General features: G+C 40.8%; 1 protein-coding gene across 4 annotated transcripts in view; it reads right to left on the bottom strand.

The window, feature by feature from the left end:
• Positions 1 to 17,215, bottom strand: part of DEPTOR (DEP domain containing MTOR interacting protein) — a 74,774-nt gene that overhangs the window by 41,667 nt on the left and 15,892 nt on the right. For all 4 annotated transcript variants that reach the window (XM_064442177.1, XM_064442175.1, XM_064442178.1 and 1 more), the window contains 2 exons: positions 6,080 to 6,258; positions 3,936 to 4,059 (listed from right to left, as the gene is read on the bottom strand). In XM_064442177.1, the coding sequence (XP_064298247.1) occupies positions 3,936 to 4,059; positions 6,080 to 6,258 (303 nt within the window). The remainder of the gene's footprint in view (positions 1 to 3,935; positions 4,060 to 6,079; positions 6,259 to 17,215) is intronic.

Genomic DNA, 17,215 nt, shown 5'->3' on the forward strand with positions numbered 1-17,215 from the left:
CGGGCACCAAATGAAAAATCCATATGATTGTGTTAATTGTTCTTTGATGAGTCTATAATTAGTTGACCAGCTCATTGAAGTAGCAGATAAAGAGGCCCTTGAAAAAGAGATGATAATTGTTAGATTTTTACAGTGAGACAAAAGAAATTTGGAAAAATATCAAGTGGGAAAAACGCTCAGCTTGACATTTCACACCCTTCTGCGTGTGCCCAGAATAGCACTGCAAAGGGTTTGGACTTGTGAACAAACAGACACGACAAATTGACAGTTTAACAAATCCAGAAACAGCAATCCATACACTTACGTCGCTAACTTAAGTACATCACTGTAACTCCACGGCTGTCAACAAAGCTGTACCAATTTACATCAGCCAAAAACCTGGCCTTTCATTAGCCAGAATCAGAAACTGCCTCTATCTCTTCCATTTTCTCCTTGTTTCAAAAAAACATGAGGCCATTCACGTCAAACCATATTATTTGCTGAAATTGGTGTTATCCTGCATTAAGGGAATGTATTTAGCCAAACACTGAAATTCAAACCCTTTTCAAAAGAAAATTTTAAGCTTGTTTTATCTAAATAACTGCACCAGAGGATAAATTTGAATTAACCACTGATGAGTTAAAATGAAAGTGATTCAAAGAATGCAGTCTCAAAATTATCTGAATGATTTCCTGAAATTAAAACCGTAAACATGCACTTCTTTTACTGCAAAATCTGGTTGAAAAATCTCAGTTGAAGTCAGTGTCATGAGATGACTTATAGCTCCTAAACCCAACTGCGCCAGAAATACAACAATCCTGTGTGCCTGACCAAAACCTACTGAGAATTACAAACATCATAAAAATAGGATGGCTGCACAATTTGATCATTTTTTTAAAGCTATGAAAGGTCTGTGCTGGATTTATTTAAGATTATCAGGGAGGGTTTTATTGAACAGAAAACATGTTTATCTCAATCTATCTATTTGGTAAGTCCTGTAGAATATGAAAACTGATACCATCTTTGGACCTAATAAACTATTTAACAATTTCCAGACAAAGCTGTAGGAAAACCAGTGATACCTGATACCTGGTTCTTATTTTTGCTGACTTACAGTATCACCAGTAGGTTTCACCTCTAGTTATAAACTTGAAACTCAAAGCATGTTCACAGAAAGGATTACCAAAGTTTGCAGTGATGTGCAAGGAATCTGAGCTGATTTATGGTTTTCAGTGCAAATGAAGGGAGGATACAGTCAGAGACTGATCTTAAATCTTCTAATGGCACAAGTACAGCCACTGAAGAACGTCCACAGTAGGTGGAAGAGGTAATGCCACAGGAGAGGAGGATCCAGGGTACAAGAAGCTTTGTGGTCACACAGAAGGGAGGGAAAGGGAAGCTCCTCACCGTGGGGACAGAGCTAACGTTCCCACCTCCCAGGACAGAGCACAGCGCATTCAGCCGAAACAGCTGTCTCAATGCAGGGAATCTGCCTAACGCATCCACTCCTCTGCCCATGCAACAACCTGCTGATCCTCCTAAAGCATTTTGCTCATTTACCCATTGCGGATACCAATCTGCATGGACTGATGTTGGCTAACACATCTGTAATTTTTGGCAAGCACAAACCACGCTGGCTTCTGAATGTAATGGTCCTCCAGCCCTAATGCAGCGGGTGGAGAAAAGCAGGAAATAGTATTATAATGTCTATCTTAAACTAGCAAAGCGTAGTGAAGATCAGCAACATCTACAAAATTAGAGACAGATTTTTAAAATATGTTGGATTCAGATAGATTTCCTTTGGCATAGTCGCGTTCCTCTTGAAATTAGGCCTACAGGCATTTTGATAAACAAGTTGAATAGCCTGATAAGTGACTTCACGTCTGTGCATGAATACTTTTCTCCAGTTGTTGCCATTTAATAACTAAATTAATATCTTCTTTCTCAACACTATAAGCAAACTGATTCAACAGATATATTACACATACACACATTGCATTGCAGAACTCTTTCTGTAGTAGTCTGACTTTCAGTATCAGAGCTTGAGTTTAAAAGGCAGTGAAACTGTGAAGGTGTTGCTAGTAAGTGTGCATGGACAAAGGACCTAACGAAATCTGAGCGCTCTGCACACCTGATTTGCTACAATAAACAAAGTGACGCCCAGATAGCCCATGCATTCCTATCTCCCATGAATATGAAATATTTCCAATGATCCATAGAGAATTTTGACTAGCTTTTGACTGTCACAGACTAGCTTTGAAATGCCATGTATTTTTAAACTATACTATATTTAGCACTCAGGGCTGGTTTTAAAAGTTTCTGAACCCTTCAGATACGTTGCCTAGGAGCAACCACCTCATGAGGATGCAGTTATATTTAGATATAGGTGCTGCTTTTGGCATTAACTCCTTTTCCAAGATGGGGACAATCTATACTGTTACGAACATTTTTTTTGCTAGTATAGTGTTGGACAAGCTGGACACTAGACTTTGGAGATAGTTCTTCATGCAAAGAAGTGGGGATGGAAGCAGTCACTGGCAGAACAGAGTCCTTCCCTCTATGGCTCCTTTCATGCAGAGGACTGTTATCAGCCACTCCAACAAAAAATGTTTTTGCTCACAGAAAAATAGAAGGAGAAATACAGAGAACAAACAGGAAAAAAGGCTTTCTACTGCAGACACCCTGAGCGGGCTTCCATAGTATGGCCCAGGCTTGCAGGCACTGCTTGTTAGAGTCTAAAGGAGCAAATGCTGTCCTTATAAAGGCACATGAGATTTTGGAGATGGTGATTCAATTCATCTGTCCTGGTGCATCCAATGAAGGATTTTTTCCAATGGTGTATTTTCTTGTGTCTTATCCAATTTTTTTTTTAACTTTACTTTTACTAGTCACAGTCAGTGAGTCTCAGGGAATTTTATATAATGGGTACAAAAAAAGGAGTGGCATTTACAATTATTGGTTTGTATTTCATTTTAATCGCTCTTTCACCAAATTGACCTTCAGAGCTTTCTAACCTTGAAAAGAATATTTATCAACAGCTTTTAAACTTGAGAATGTCCTGAGCGCTTTATTCTAAGAGGGAAACAAAATTACTCCAGCCAGAAGATGCAGCATCTGTCCCGGCTACTGCATGCTCCTGCGCTAACCAAGCAGGAGAGTGGGTGCGATTCAGTCTGGAGCAATACTTCAAGCTTTTTGGTAAATACCACGTCACAACCTTTGCATTAGTTTGTAGCATATGCCAACATGCATTTTATTCACTGTGCTTGAAAGTACCGTGTCACAATCTCTACATCCTGAATGAAAACGTCATTTATTATAGATTGGGAAGTATGGTTAAGCTGCCTAGTTATTTGATGGAAGTAATCCAGTGGGATATTCCGTATCTCAGCATAATCATCTGTTTCAAATCTTAACTAGATTTGAAATTGGCTGGGATTTTTTTGAAATTGCATTTAATGTAACCTTTCTGATATAGAAGCTTTGCAGACTGGAACACTGAAGATTAATTTCACCTGTTTTTTTAAAATCATACCTCCTGGTGAAGATACGGAGTCTCAACAGATATGTAGCCACTTGTTCAGTGCATGTTGATGTGCTAAAGTTGTAGGTGTTGTGATTAAAAATTTACGTGAAAAATCATCCATTAGTAATTATTTTTACAGAATAGAGTTCAAGGGCTTAAGTTTATGTCGGGTTCTCATATAGGATGTATTTACAACCCAGAACACAAGAAAATGCCATTTCATTTTAAACAAAATGCTCCAAGTGAACACGGCAGAAAAGTGAAAGGGAAATGGGAGAGAGCGAGCAGGGTTACCAAACAGTCACAGGATTACCCAGACTCATTCCTGCATGATTTGAAAGACTCTTGACTATTCAAAATAGATTAACGAGTATGATTTGTCTCCTGTGGTCCTATCAGCAACACATTATGGATACTGAATGCAACGTACTTCTCATATAGTCTTTGTCCTCTCATGAAGACCTTCACCTCATTGTCCAGCGGAAATGTCCCGTCGTCTTTTCTGAAGCGGTAGAACAGTTTGACATCCTTGAATTCCTTATGCTCATCGCAGACTGAAAGGTAAAAAAAAATTTCATAGGGATGTTAGGAAGCTGAGGATCCATCTAGCAGGTATCACTGCTGAACTTCAAAGCAGGCATGTATAGACCCTAACCCCCTGTATTTCTGAGCATACAACTTTATTCAGTTCTAATAACTGATGAAAGGCTGGAGGAAACTTTCAGATAGGCAACCCCATTTCTAGGTGAGGGGGATAGGTGTTCACCAGTTTTGTGAGTATTACTGCGAACGAAAAGAGCAAAGAAGCATCCACCTGCCACATACCTGGAAAACCTTTTAAGGAAAACAGTCCGATAGCTTTTCTGTTTAAAAGGTCACCAGTGTAGAACACTCAATATTTTAAGGATTAGCAAGCTTCTTAAAGTTAGTTGTATCAGTGGAGTGATGCAGTAGGAAACTTGAGACTCACTGCAGGAACAGTCAAAATCAAAGCCTTCTGCCTTCTTAAAATTGTCTCAGTTGTTCTGCCATGCCAGGTAGCCAATGGCAGGTACAACAGGAGCACAATGCAAAAGGCTAAATAAGGTTTATAAGAGAGCGGCTGATGGTGGGCTCCTGTAAATGCGGAACAGAGCTCCGGCAAGGGCATAAAGGAATGGTAAAGATACCCCAAGCAAGCTGCTCCTAGCAGAGTTGTCAGCCCACACACATGGGCTCACCTTCTGCACCAGAGGAGCAGGAACTGGTACCCCTTTCACTTCACACGGGAGTTGAAAGGATGCTCTGAGCATCCTGCAGAACCTGACTGAACCCCTCTGAATTTGCCGTAGCTCACTTTGCAAACAAATTTATTAAATTTGAGTGCAATAGATGAATTTTTTTAAGAAACACCTGCTCTATGTGTAATACATACACCCATATATACAAAATTTGTATGCAAGTTAGTGTGCAATTGGATCCTGAGGTAGAAAACATTTTAAGGTTGTTAAAGCTTTAAACAAGCATCCAGCAATAAAACACGTATTGCTCAATTAAATTAAGTCACTCAGGCATCCACGCAACTCTTCACTGACATTTTCTCAATAGAGGATTAAGTAGTCAGATTTGAATACCCTATAATTACTTTATTCTTTAACTATCTACTGTGAGTCCCAGTTTCCATAACAACCCAGAATTTTAATTTAATAGCCGAGCAGAAGCTGTAGAAGTGGTACTCATTCAATATGTGCATGTCTTCCTTTAATTAAGGTGTTGTTAATGTATTGCAGATAGCAGCACTATTGCTGCACATACAGTGACCCCTGCATAAAGTCAACATTCGCCTGTTCGCAGTTGCTCTGTTTTCTCTTAAAAAAGAAACAAATAGTACGTTTTGCCTTTTTGAGATGGGTAATACTATACGCTTGAAATCAAGGCCTTAGATCTTCTTTGTTTGTGTGCTTCCTAGCCTTTTGTGCATCAAAATGCAACTAAATGCTACCACTGAATTGGAAGGCTCCTTTTCATCAGTGTAAATTGTTATTCAAGAAGCTGAAAGGAACAAATCTCAAACAGACAACAAGTTTAGGAGAAAATTAATCAGGGCACAGTTGGACCACTAACTTTCTTGCAGCTGTACCAGCGCTAATGTTTGTGCAGCTGGTGTGAGGGACGGGGCCAGAACTAATCCACGTGAGAAAAATGATCTTTTTTTGCCGGCTGATTTTTCAGATGGGTTTTTCAGCTGGAAAACTGTGCTCTGGGGAGCAGGGAGGTGAGGGCAGTCGGGAGAGAGGGGACAGGATCCAGCTGGGGCTGCTCTGGAGGCAGAGAAGCAGCAGCACAGTCTCCAGTAACCTCCCTCCTGTACTGACATGGGGACCATCACTCCACACCTCTTCAGGCTCTCCATGTCCCTCAGGACACAGGGACCTTGCGGAGCAGCACGGTTCAATGGAGATGCTCCCTTTCTGGTAGGGAAGGGATCCTACCTGTCCTATACTTGGTTGAAGAGCAAGAGTGGGATTTCCTTTCGTTTCACAGCACTCAATAAAATTTAGCTTAGAATTTTTTAGCAGCTGATATTGCACTTACCATGGTGGATAATGCTGTGATCCAACAATTTCTGCACCAGTTTAATTGCTGTCTCTCGGTCGGAGGCCTCTTTATGGTCAATCAGCCAGTCGATCAGCTCTTTGGCAACGAAGCAGTTCGGGTATGTCTTGAGGTGGTGCCGCCGATCTTTAATGACCTTTTCTTCATGCAGTCGGAGCCTGGGGGTCAAGTCACCTTGTGAATATTATTTGCGAAGACTCTCTGTAACTACCAAGACTAGGACAAGAGTGGACAAGAGTCCTGCTCACAGGACAGGCTTTGCGGGTGTTGGATGGAAGAGGAAGACACTTGGTCACACGTCCAGTGCTGGCGTCTGACGCCAGGCAATCCACAGCAACCACTTGTTACAACTTTAAATGCCATACTTGGAAAAACTGGTTCTCTGCCCAGTGGAAAAGATTAAAAAATGAAGAACAGCACAGCATACTAAGCCCAATAAAATACTTCCTGTAGGTCAATTAAACTGCCAATAATTTGGAATTAATTTTCCCACATTACCACTAATACTTTCCATGTTACTCTCTTATTTTGTGGTATCACTGCCGTAGACTTTTTTTTTAATCTTATTCATTTTTTTAGCTGTCATTTCTTCCTTGGTTGGGTAACCACATTTTGCCTCCAGCTGCACAACAAGCATAGCATTTATGATTTAGAATTCTGGCGCAAAGCACTAGAAAGTTGCCTCCTACTCCAAATAAAGGAGAACTGATTTCTCACTTGGGAAACTGTTGGTAAATGCTATCTATCTACAAAATCTCCCCCATCATCTTAAAAGCACGTTGTTTGGCTGGTTTTGAGACACTTGGGTCATAAAGCAAGGTCCTTGTGAGAGTGTTACCTTGTAGTAAACGTTCTGGGGTTTTGCATCTTTACTTTTAGTCATTTTTTCCCAAATAAACAAAATGTGTAACATTATCAATGAATTAATGGATAGAGGTTTTTTAAAGTTTTCTGCTTTCTTGTTTCCATTTTAATTAATAATTTTAACAATTCTGTTTTTGTAGTGCCATGTCTACTCAACAGTTCTGAAGAAAGCATAGAAACCACAACACTGGCGCCCCTATCACAAACAGAAATATTGCCATTCATTTCCAAATGGCTGTGATCCTACCTTGTGAACACTCTCACTGACTTCAGAGAAATTCTGACTGATGCTATAATAATTGTAGGGGGTACAACTATCTCTGTTTTCTAGAGAGGGAGATAGCGCAGAAGAGTGTTAGCATGAGCCTCAAGAAGCACAGAGCAGGAGTCCAACCCCTTTTCCTCTCAATGTGATCGCAGTTCGAAACAATTAGTTCTCTTTAGACTCAAAGAAAGGGAAAGTATTTGGATGAAATCAGTGAAGAAAATATTATTAGGGCATTAGACAAGGCTTACATAGGCTTCTACCTAAAAATAGTAGCAAAGTAATGTTTTTGTTTTGCAGCATTTAGCCTTGAACTACACTGGAAAGGCCAATCTGTGATATGAATTCAAAACCAGCTTTGCAAACATCATAAAGAAATCAAGACTTTTATATTACAAATACTGATAAATCAGATTAGAATTCTGGAAGGAAGTGCTGGTAAATATCCCATGCATTGTGAAATTCTCTGAGCTAAAATACCTTTGCTTAAAGCATAGTTTCCAGATGTGCTCTAGCAGCTGTTGCCATACTTAGAAAGGAAAGCCTACACAGTTTTAATTATAGAACATGCAATTATCAGTATGTCTGATAGAGCTTTGCATTTAAAATATATTCCAGGTTCTGTTAATGTTCATCCAGTCTCATGTCGCACAATAATCTGCAAGAACAAAACTAGGGGAAGGGCATATAATACATACGCAGATGGCTTGACCCAGCTTTCAGTCATCAGTGTAAGCCTAAATGGATGGAGTTCATCTTGTACAAGAGGGAAACCCCGTTCTGTGTTATTCTTCATCCACATGTCGCGGAGGAGTGTGCCAGCACTGGTCCAGCATTCCTCACACAAGCCAGTAGCCAAGAGCCCCGAAATTAGTATTTATGTATTAATTTCTGACTGAAGGCTTTCCTGCAGTTGGTGGGTTTATAAATATTTCAAGTTCTCTGTCATGTCAAAAGACACGAGTTCCCTCTACCACCTTTTTTCTCACTCAGTATTTATAGGGTCTCTATATATACTTTTTTGCCTATATTCATAAAACTCATAGAAATTTCATTATCTTAATTATCTCCACCCACTTGCTAAAGTGGATCCACATTTGCTAAGAGGTTACAAAATCGTTAAGTCAAACAGAGCACGACCACATAAGCTTCAAGAAACCTGAAAAACCAAATTGATCCACAATTTCCAAATGGAAGTGGGAACCAAATGGAAGTGTCTGTAGCAATTGTATCCATACTGAGTTATGTTCAGACTAATTTATTTGGAATAAAGAATAGTAAGGGAATTCAGATTTTCCCCCTGGTGGTATATGCTGTTCTCTCTGTCAGAGCTCCCTCACCTCTACAATCCTGCTAAAAATCAAATGTATGGATGAGAAGTAGCTCGATAAATTGAAATTGTACCTAGTGTAAACTACAAATATGAAAGGCTCGGGTAAAGTTATTGAGCATATATTGCAGTATGCAAATCAAAAGTTTAGGCAGGAATTCTAAAAATGTGTCTGTGTTCAGAAATATTTATCAGGAGACAAATCAAATGGGATAAAAAGGGAAAAAATGTAGCGGTGAATGTAATGATACACTGGAACCAAGACTCAAGTGAAGTGGTAAATTCTTTCTCCCTCAGCATTGGGAAATAGGCTTCTCACCAAAAAACCTTGACGCTTTCCCTTCAAGTGATGTTAATCACTTTTCATCAGCTAGTCTGCATGATGACTAGAAAAGACCTAACTTGACACCAGTCACACTTCTCTCACTAGAAGAACTTTTTTCTCAAGAGCTGAGCAGATGAATTAGCTCACTGACAAACCCTGACCAGTCTGAGGGGACAAGGGAGAGAAGAGAGAGGGCAAACAACAAGGGGTGATGGGGGGACACCTTGATTCAACAAGCCTTTGAAAAGTTGTCCCTCTTTCTACAAGGTAAGAGCTTAACACCAGGAAACAATCTTGTGTATGCCAGTACATCACCCATATGTAATTCCATATATTATTCAAGATTACCTGCCAAATCTGGCACTTGGGGCTGGTGTCCCCTGCCTGCAGAAAACAATGTGAGAACTAAAGCATTTGAGCAATTGCCTGTGAACTGTAACAGGCATATGCAACCCTTTAATATTTACAGATTGATATCCATGGCTCTTATTCATGCTTACAACAAATAAAGACTGTATTTGCATGCATGCGTGCCAGGACAGTTTTCCTGGGGGCTTGTCTGAACAGGAGTTGCTCCTAATCAACAATATATAGGAGGTCTTGGTCCAAACAGAAGTGCCGTCCCGCTGCGTAGCATGGACCAGGCTAACCCAGAACACTCTGCTCCTGTTTTGCAGTAAATGCCTTCAGAGTTATTAAGGAATGTGATTTTTTCAAGAGCCCATTAGGTATTTTCTTTGCCAACTGCAGAAAAGTCATGATAACGGAAAAATCTAAATCTTCACCTAGAAATGAAGAATCAGGCACTAACTTGGGAAGAAATCACTCTCACAGCTGCATGAAACTTGCATTGTTTTCCACCAGGGAAATTATGCGCTTTGAAGTTTCTCGCATCTTTTTCTGAACCAATGGGTAAGGATTTTGCAAAGGCAGTGCCTGCGCAAGAGTCTAGCTTTCCTTTTAAGCCCCAGAAAAGGCCAGCATGCTGGCTAAAGACAGTAATGATGTCACTAACTGGACCACACTATTCCCTTCTATTAAGTCTAGTAGTTTGTGTTTGGCTAACATAGATCTTGCAGAACACCATCCAGTCTGGATTTCTATGATGAAAAGACAAAAAGCCTCCTGCTCTTCTCAGTAATTTTCTGGATAATTCACCTACCATTCCCTAGTACATCCCATATAGTCCCTATGTTTATCCCAGCAAGGCTCAGTAAAACTGTGCAGAGAACAGGTTGGTTCCTGAAACTTGATAGACAACGTGGTATGAAGGCTTTCATCTTGTGCTCCAATCATTCACTTTTTTTTAGGTAGTGACATTCCTTCCTGACGCAATCATACACACAGATATGCACATATATACGATGTATGTGTGCATATATATGTGCATACATATTTGTATGTGTATGATATATACAAATATATATACAAACAATATCTATAATTTGGATTATCTATGATATATTTGTATATATCATAGACCATTATATATATAATACCATTACATATATGCATATATATCATACATGCTAATGAATGCATATATATCATATATATCACAGAATACATCATTATAGAATGACTTTTTTTTAATGGAAGAACAAAACGCCAGTGAAGACACCATTTACAATGGAGATTCTTAGCAGAACTTACTAATTACCGAACAACATGCACTGATGCTGTAATTAGTCATGGCACGAAGCACATCCTGCCCCAGAGTGCTCAACCGCCACTGATGAGTTGCAGCATGCTCATGGGTTACTGCTGCATTACACCTCACTTCAGTATATGCCCTCGGTTTCAGGGACTATCCCAGCTCAAGCACTGCCAGTCAGCACGCATCGAACTACTACAGTTTTATGACCTTAAGGTAAACTTTGAACAAAACCATATTAGATCCCTGAAAATTAACACTGATACGCAGAGAGGAGAAGCATTGCAGGTGGTTTCTACCATCTTCAAGTTCATTCACAAGTTTTATATATTTGGAACTTCTGTCAGAAAAGGATTTACTTACTTCCAAGTAAGGCAAGTCACAACATCCCTTGTGACAAAAATATATGGACAGAAAAAAAAATCTTGCCAAAGATGAGGACAATTCATGGTGGCTAAAGAGCAGGGGTTTTCCACACCTCTTCTCAAGGGACATCATAAGTGCTCCACTGGCAGGTAGAATTGCCCCTTTCTGTTGGAAACAGAAGTTTTGTGCCTTTTCAGAGGTCACAAAGTTTAGTGTTTTTCTGAGCGTAAGCGTATGACCTGTCTACAGCACGACATACAGGCATCTTACTAAAACATGGCATCTTCCAAAGTGTCCCAGTAACTTAGAAGCATAATTCCCACTGAAAGTTAAAACTCACAGGTCAGCTGCAAACCCCATTCATTATAAAATAAGTGAGCATATGGCAGCGTTTGTGTATACACACACACCCAGGAAAATACAGAACTACATAAAATGTTCTTTATGCTAAACTTTTGCCTCTGCACCGTCAGCAAAAAAATTAAAATAGGTCAGTGATGATATAAACTTTGCACACAGAGGCGATCGTGAAGGTGCTCTGCAAATGCGATGTGTATCGTTGGGACAAGCATTTCCAGCTGGGCTTGCCAAGTCTCAGCTGAAGTGTCAGTGGTTTGCTGCTGCCTGTTCCTCTTCCTATTTATACTTCAGCTCTGCAATCACTTAGTTCTGTTACTTGATATTCACAGGAGCTAAAATACCCTTTAAAACATGGGGTCATACTGGAAATAGGATTAAGATATTTCTGTATTGGTAGCTGTGGCAGAGAAGGAATTCTACCATCTGAAACAGGGAGAAAGGGTGTCTTCAAAGCAGCTCCTGATTTCAGTTCTTGCCACTGTGTTTATCTCCACTTTTTTGCCTACATCCATGTAGTCAACATGAGGAGATGCCAGAACACAGAGCCAGACAGAGAGATTTCAGACAAATCATCTCTTGGTGTGCTAAGGAGGAAAGCCTAAAGCTTCCAAAGAAGTGATGGTTCACCAGTGCCCCTGTGGCTTTAAATAAAACATTGGGGTTGCCTCTTATGAAGTACTTCTTTATAAATTCAGAAAGTAATAAGGTCACTGAGCCCACAACCGAGCATGCACAGGGACATCCCCAAAGCTCATAACACCTTACTAACACTGCAGGGGTCAAAGCAAGCTCTGGAGAACACACACAGGCATGGCTCAGGGTCTAGGATGAAATCAAAATGATGTCTCTTGGAGACACTTTTCCAGCCCACAGTTTCATGCCAGAAATTCAGACCCACAGCCTCCCTCATGAGTACTCTAGACTGCAGAGGAAGTTAGTTCTGTGTGCTTGTATTGATGTGTCATAAAATTAGATACCACTTGCAAAACCAAAGTTTGGATTTTTAAACCTCAAAGGTGTATCATCTGAGCCTGTATGTGGTCTTCATTTAAAACAAAACAGTATAATGTTGTTGATCTGGTAGAACAGTGACTAGGATCTTTAGGCAACTTTTATATCAAGTTTTGGAATGTTTATGTTGGCATTTTTCTAGGGTTTGACTCTGTAAGGGAAAGGAACGTGTTCAGTGGACTGCTGACTCCCCTCCACTTTTCTCTTTGGGCTGTGATATACCCACGTGTGAGGGTAGCGTAACAGTGTCACCAAATCAGAGCAACATTTGTTCACCTCTCTTTTTCAAGAAGCAGGAAAAGTCAGTATATTGCAAGGTTACAAGTCTAATGACACTTGCTACTCGTGTCCACGGGAAGCTGTGAAGTGGCTAATCTCCCCGCCTGCCAAGCCATTTGACTTTCATTACACTTTTAATCAAAATGTGTACAAACATGAATAATACTTCCAACTGCCTGCACCCTTGAACCTTGAGAGCTTCTGTCTCGCTGGAAAGCACAAAACCAGGTTTTACAAAGCAAAAACACAAAATGCAGGCAAGTTATTATCTTACCTGCCCCTAGTCATAAGGAAAGTGGAAGTCTGCCTGTCTCGCTCTGGCTGCTTGCTTTCTGGGCTGAAGCTGTCAGAACTCAGGAACTCACAGTTCTCCTCCTCTATAAGGAAGTCAAATATAACTGTGCTTCTCACTCATGTATGGATGAGCTGGGATGCGCACAGGGACAAATGCATGCAGGTCAAGATCTATGTGATACTACTACGTGGATCCCCAAAAGAACCGATGTACTTTTGACTGAAGAACAAGCCATCTTTGCTTATGTCCATCAACAGAAACCGTACAAGGAGCTGCTAAAGTCACGTGGTTTGTTCAGCCTGGAGAAGAGGAGGCTGAGGGCAGCCCTCATCGCCGTCTGCAGCTTCCTCCCAAGGGGGGGAGGAAGGCCAGGCGCTGATCTCTTCTCTCTGGTGACCGATGACAGGACCCGAGGGAATGGCAGGAAGATGTGCCAGGGGAGGGTTAGGTTGGATCTTAGGAAAAGGTTCTTCACCCAGAGGGTGGTGGAGCCCTGGAACAGGCTCCCCAGGGAGGCAGTCACTGCACCAAGCCTAAGGACAACGCCCTCAGGGATATGGTGTGAATTTGGGGTTGTCCTGTGCAGGGACAGAGGTTGGACTTGATGATCCTTGTGGCTCCTTCCAACTCAGGACATTCTATAAACTCGGTTTTAGTCACATTATTTTTCTGTGTCTCCATAGCAAGGATATTCTTAGGCTTACTAAACCAGTACTCTGGGGACTAATTTTCTTGAGGATGTCTTCCCAAATCTAAACTGAAGACTTCTACCATAAACCACCAAAATGTCAAAGATCAGAAACAATAGGACAACTGTTGTTACAGATATCCCTTGACTGGATCAACACAGTAACCAAAAGCCCGCCAACTCTCATGGACTTATGCTGAAAATCACTCTCACTAAAGGAAGTATTTTATGGATAGAAAACTGTGGAAGGAGCAGTGTAGGCCTTATGGGAGGCCAGGGAAAATCAACGAAATTTGTGTCTGGGAACACAGATCTGTTATCTCAGTAACACGGCTGGGAGTGGTGAATGTTCCTCTGAAATGCTAAACAGGGCGAACACAGTCACACCACCCAAGCCCTGCTGCTACAGCCATTCCTCCTAGCTCTGCCATTCAGGAACCTAGAGAGACAGACTGGGAACTGGTGAATAGGATGCTGGACTACAGGTCTGTGTCACTGGAGTCAAGAAGAGGGGCTGCACCAAGGACGCAAGGGGCTGAGGGTGCCAGAAAGCCCTGCTGCATGACAACCACTCTCTTGGATGCACAAAAAAGCTGCAGGCTGAGGTCCCTTTTGCACCAAGGCTGACATCTCTTTTACACTTATGCAGAGGGAAAAGCTGAGTATGACCTTGCTACCCTTACTGCATGCAGCGAGTTTCAGTGCTCCTGAGAAACATGGAGGTCTTTCCACCCACCCACCTCCCAGTGCATCTGGGGAAGGGCAGATCCATAACACCCGGAAAGCACCACAGTACTGCACAGGTTTGCACTGCGAACAGTAAAAGGTGTCGCTATCTGCCAGAGGTAACCCAAGAAATCCATGGGAGAACTGAAATTAGCCAAGTGCCTTATCTCAAGTGCAGTTGTGATATTTCTCCCACCCTGTCAACGACTGACAAATAGTTTTGCTGAGATGTTTTATGGCTTTGGGTAAACCCTGATCTCAAAGTCCTTCCAGGTATGGCTGATCTCAGCCTGAGCACTCCGGACCTGCAGGACATCTTCTCCCTGATATTTTATGCTCCTCAGAGGGACAGCAACTGTTTGCACTCCTGTCAGCGGTCCTTGGCAACCCTCCTGAAATCAAGAAAAATAAAATCTGCCTTCATCATTAATAATGCCATACTGCAGTAATATCTCAATTGCTTTTAGCAATTGTTTTCCACCTCTAAACAAAACTCTGAACCAATTACTGTGCTGTGTAATCATGACTGTCATTAAGCACAGATAGCCAGTATCTGACAGGTAATAAAATGAGTAATAAGTGCTATGTACTATTGTTAACAAACCCAGTTTTATATTGAGGCTATGATTCAAGACCTTTTACTCACTTCCAAAAAATACATAGGTTCATCTTAAAAGGAGCATAGATGCAATACTCTTTCAATGTACAGTATGTTATATTAAAACCATCACACTTGTTTATCTTTTCTCTTTTTAAATGAATAGCTTCCCTTTTTTCATGCTTGGTATAACTGCATTACTGGGCTTTATTTTTATTTTAAGGAAGCTGTGAAAGCAGTAAGTGAAAAAACACTGACTAGAAAAGGCACTCTGTATTGAATTTATTTAAATAAAAAAAATAATCTTACCATATTTTGGCACTGATTCATGCTTTTTTTTAATCTCCTATGGCTGTCAATACCACAACATGCAGGATGTTACCCTGACAGAAGACATAATTCAAGGGAGTTCTTCCCACTGTCTTCCAGAAGTCTGCTGAATTCCAGTGGTTGACCACTAAACTATAAAATAAAATTGGAACTGATGCAAATTTTTAAACACTGAAAGTAATGATCCATTTGACTGGATCACCTAGAGGTCATTAAATTGTTAGTGGATGACCTTCACAGTGCAAAAATAGAAACGGAGGAACAGGTAAGACTGTAAAATACAAGGCTGTGCACTAACAACAAAATGCCCTGCTGAAAACTGAGAACTCGGAGGCTGAAAGCAACAGAGAGTAAGAAACTGCTGAATATGCAGTAGCTAAACTTTCACTGACTACAGGCTATCAACAGGCTGAGACCATACAAAAACCAAAGGCAATTTTAGCTTGCACTAACTGAGATGTTTCCAGAAATGATGGGAAGTCCAGTTGTTCCTGACACTGTATATGATACTACAGGAGATCATCTAAATATTGTGTATTTTTCATGCCATCCTCATTCAAGAATGATAAGCTCAAAGAGACGCAATGAAGCAGCTCTACTCTGATATGAGGAAAGATGAGCTAGTCTCAGGAGCAGAGAGAAAAATATACTGGCCTGGGAATCTAGCCTTATCTAAACAAAAAGTGAAAGGAACAGAATTGTTGTCTACAATCTTTCAGGTGAGTTAAAAGCATAGTGCAAGAAAAGCTATTTAAGTGAAGCTGAGGGATCCTAAGGTAAAAATTAGACAAAGTTTTGGCGCAAAATTTTTTAACTGTTACTTGAAGCAAGAACTTAAATAACTTTTAGAGAACTGCAATAAATATACCGAAGGATTATGTGTTATAATATTCTGCAAAAGAGCTTCCAGTTCTGTGTTTTATAATGACATGATTCACACTCATACCTATGAACAACCTTGGGAATGCTACAGGGAAGAAGAATATCAGAGGCTGGCCTTTGAATGCACTGTACCAGGACTCACAGCCTTTCTAAAGTCCAGTTTCATGTCAGCTGCAAAAAAGTTAATGTACTGCCTGTATTAAGACATTTGCAGTTTATACTAAGGCTTTTATTAAAAGTGGGTATGCAGATATACAGGCATTCTTCATGTGCCTGCCAAAGCACAGGAGCTGTTAAGTATCACAAGAGACTTCTGTATTTGTGAGCATGCTTCCTTGCTTTTGCAACAGGGTATTATTTGTTTTTCATTTTTACTGTGCAAGCATGCAATAGTCCTTACGTGGCTGACTGGAAGGATGGACATTTAACCGGCCTGTCATTATCATACGGTCAACACCTAACTAGAGACAAGGTTTCCTCCAACATCTGAGGGAAATACTGTGACCTTTATGACATACAACGGTGTCAGAAAATGGCTGGGGATCTGTTGTGAGGAAACCCCATCAGCTGGCTAGCAGCATGCATAGAAGCCAAGGGTCTGGTCTGCTTCCTTGCTAAATCAAAGCATAGAAGCTGGGAAGAGCTGCAATGGCAGAGGATCCTTCTGCCATGGCCCAACTCTCCATTTTACCCTTGGGTGAAGCCTCTACAGGTCTGTACTCAGTCGGCTTTCCTGCCTCCATGTGCAACACCCACTCGTCCCACTGACACCCAATGTTTGCAGGAACCTCCAGCCCCTCATCTGAGGTCTTCTGAAGCTACGACAAAGAACCTGACTATATATAGTCATAGTCACCCTGGTCTTTTTAAGCCTGGAATTTGTCTAATTTTATATAGTGGCACAGGATTTCTAAAAAAAAATATTTATTGAAATAATATAGAGTATGTAATCATTAAAGTAAATACATCAAAACAGGATAGAAGCCTAAATAGACTCCTGTTACAGCCTTTTTCAGTTCCCTTAAGTTGTCATGTTTGCTTAAGAAAAACATTGCTCTGAGTGTAAAATATAAGCCAGTATGACCTTCGCAGCCAGCTGGAGGCAACGAATCACTATAATCCTAATTAACATTCTGCTCATT

The sequence above is a fragment of the Phalacrocorax carbo genome, chromosome 2 (genome assembly GCF_963921805.1).
Source record: "Phalacrocorax carbo chromosome 2, bPhaCar2.1, whole genome shotgun sequence".
In the NCBI taxonomy this organism is placed as follows: domain Eukaryota; kingdom Metazoa; phylum Chordata; class Aves; order Suliformes; family Phalacrocoracidae; genus Phalacrocorax; species Phalacrocorax carbo.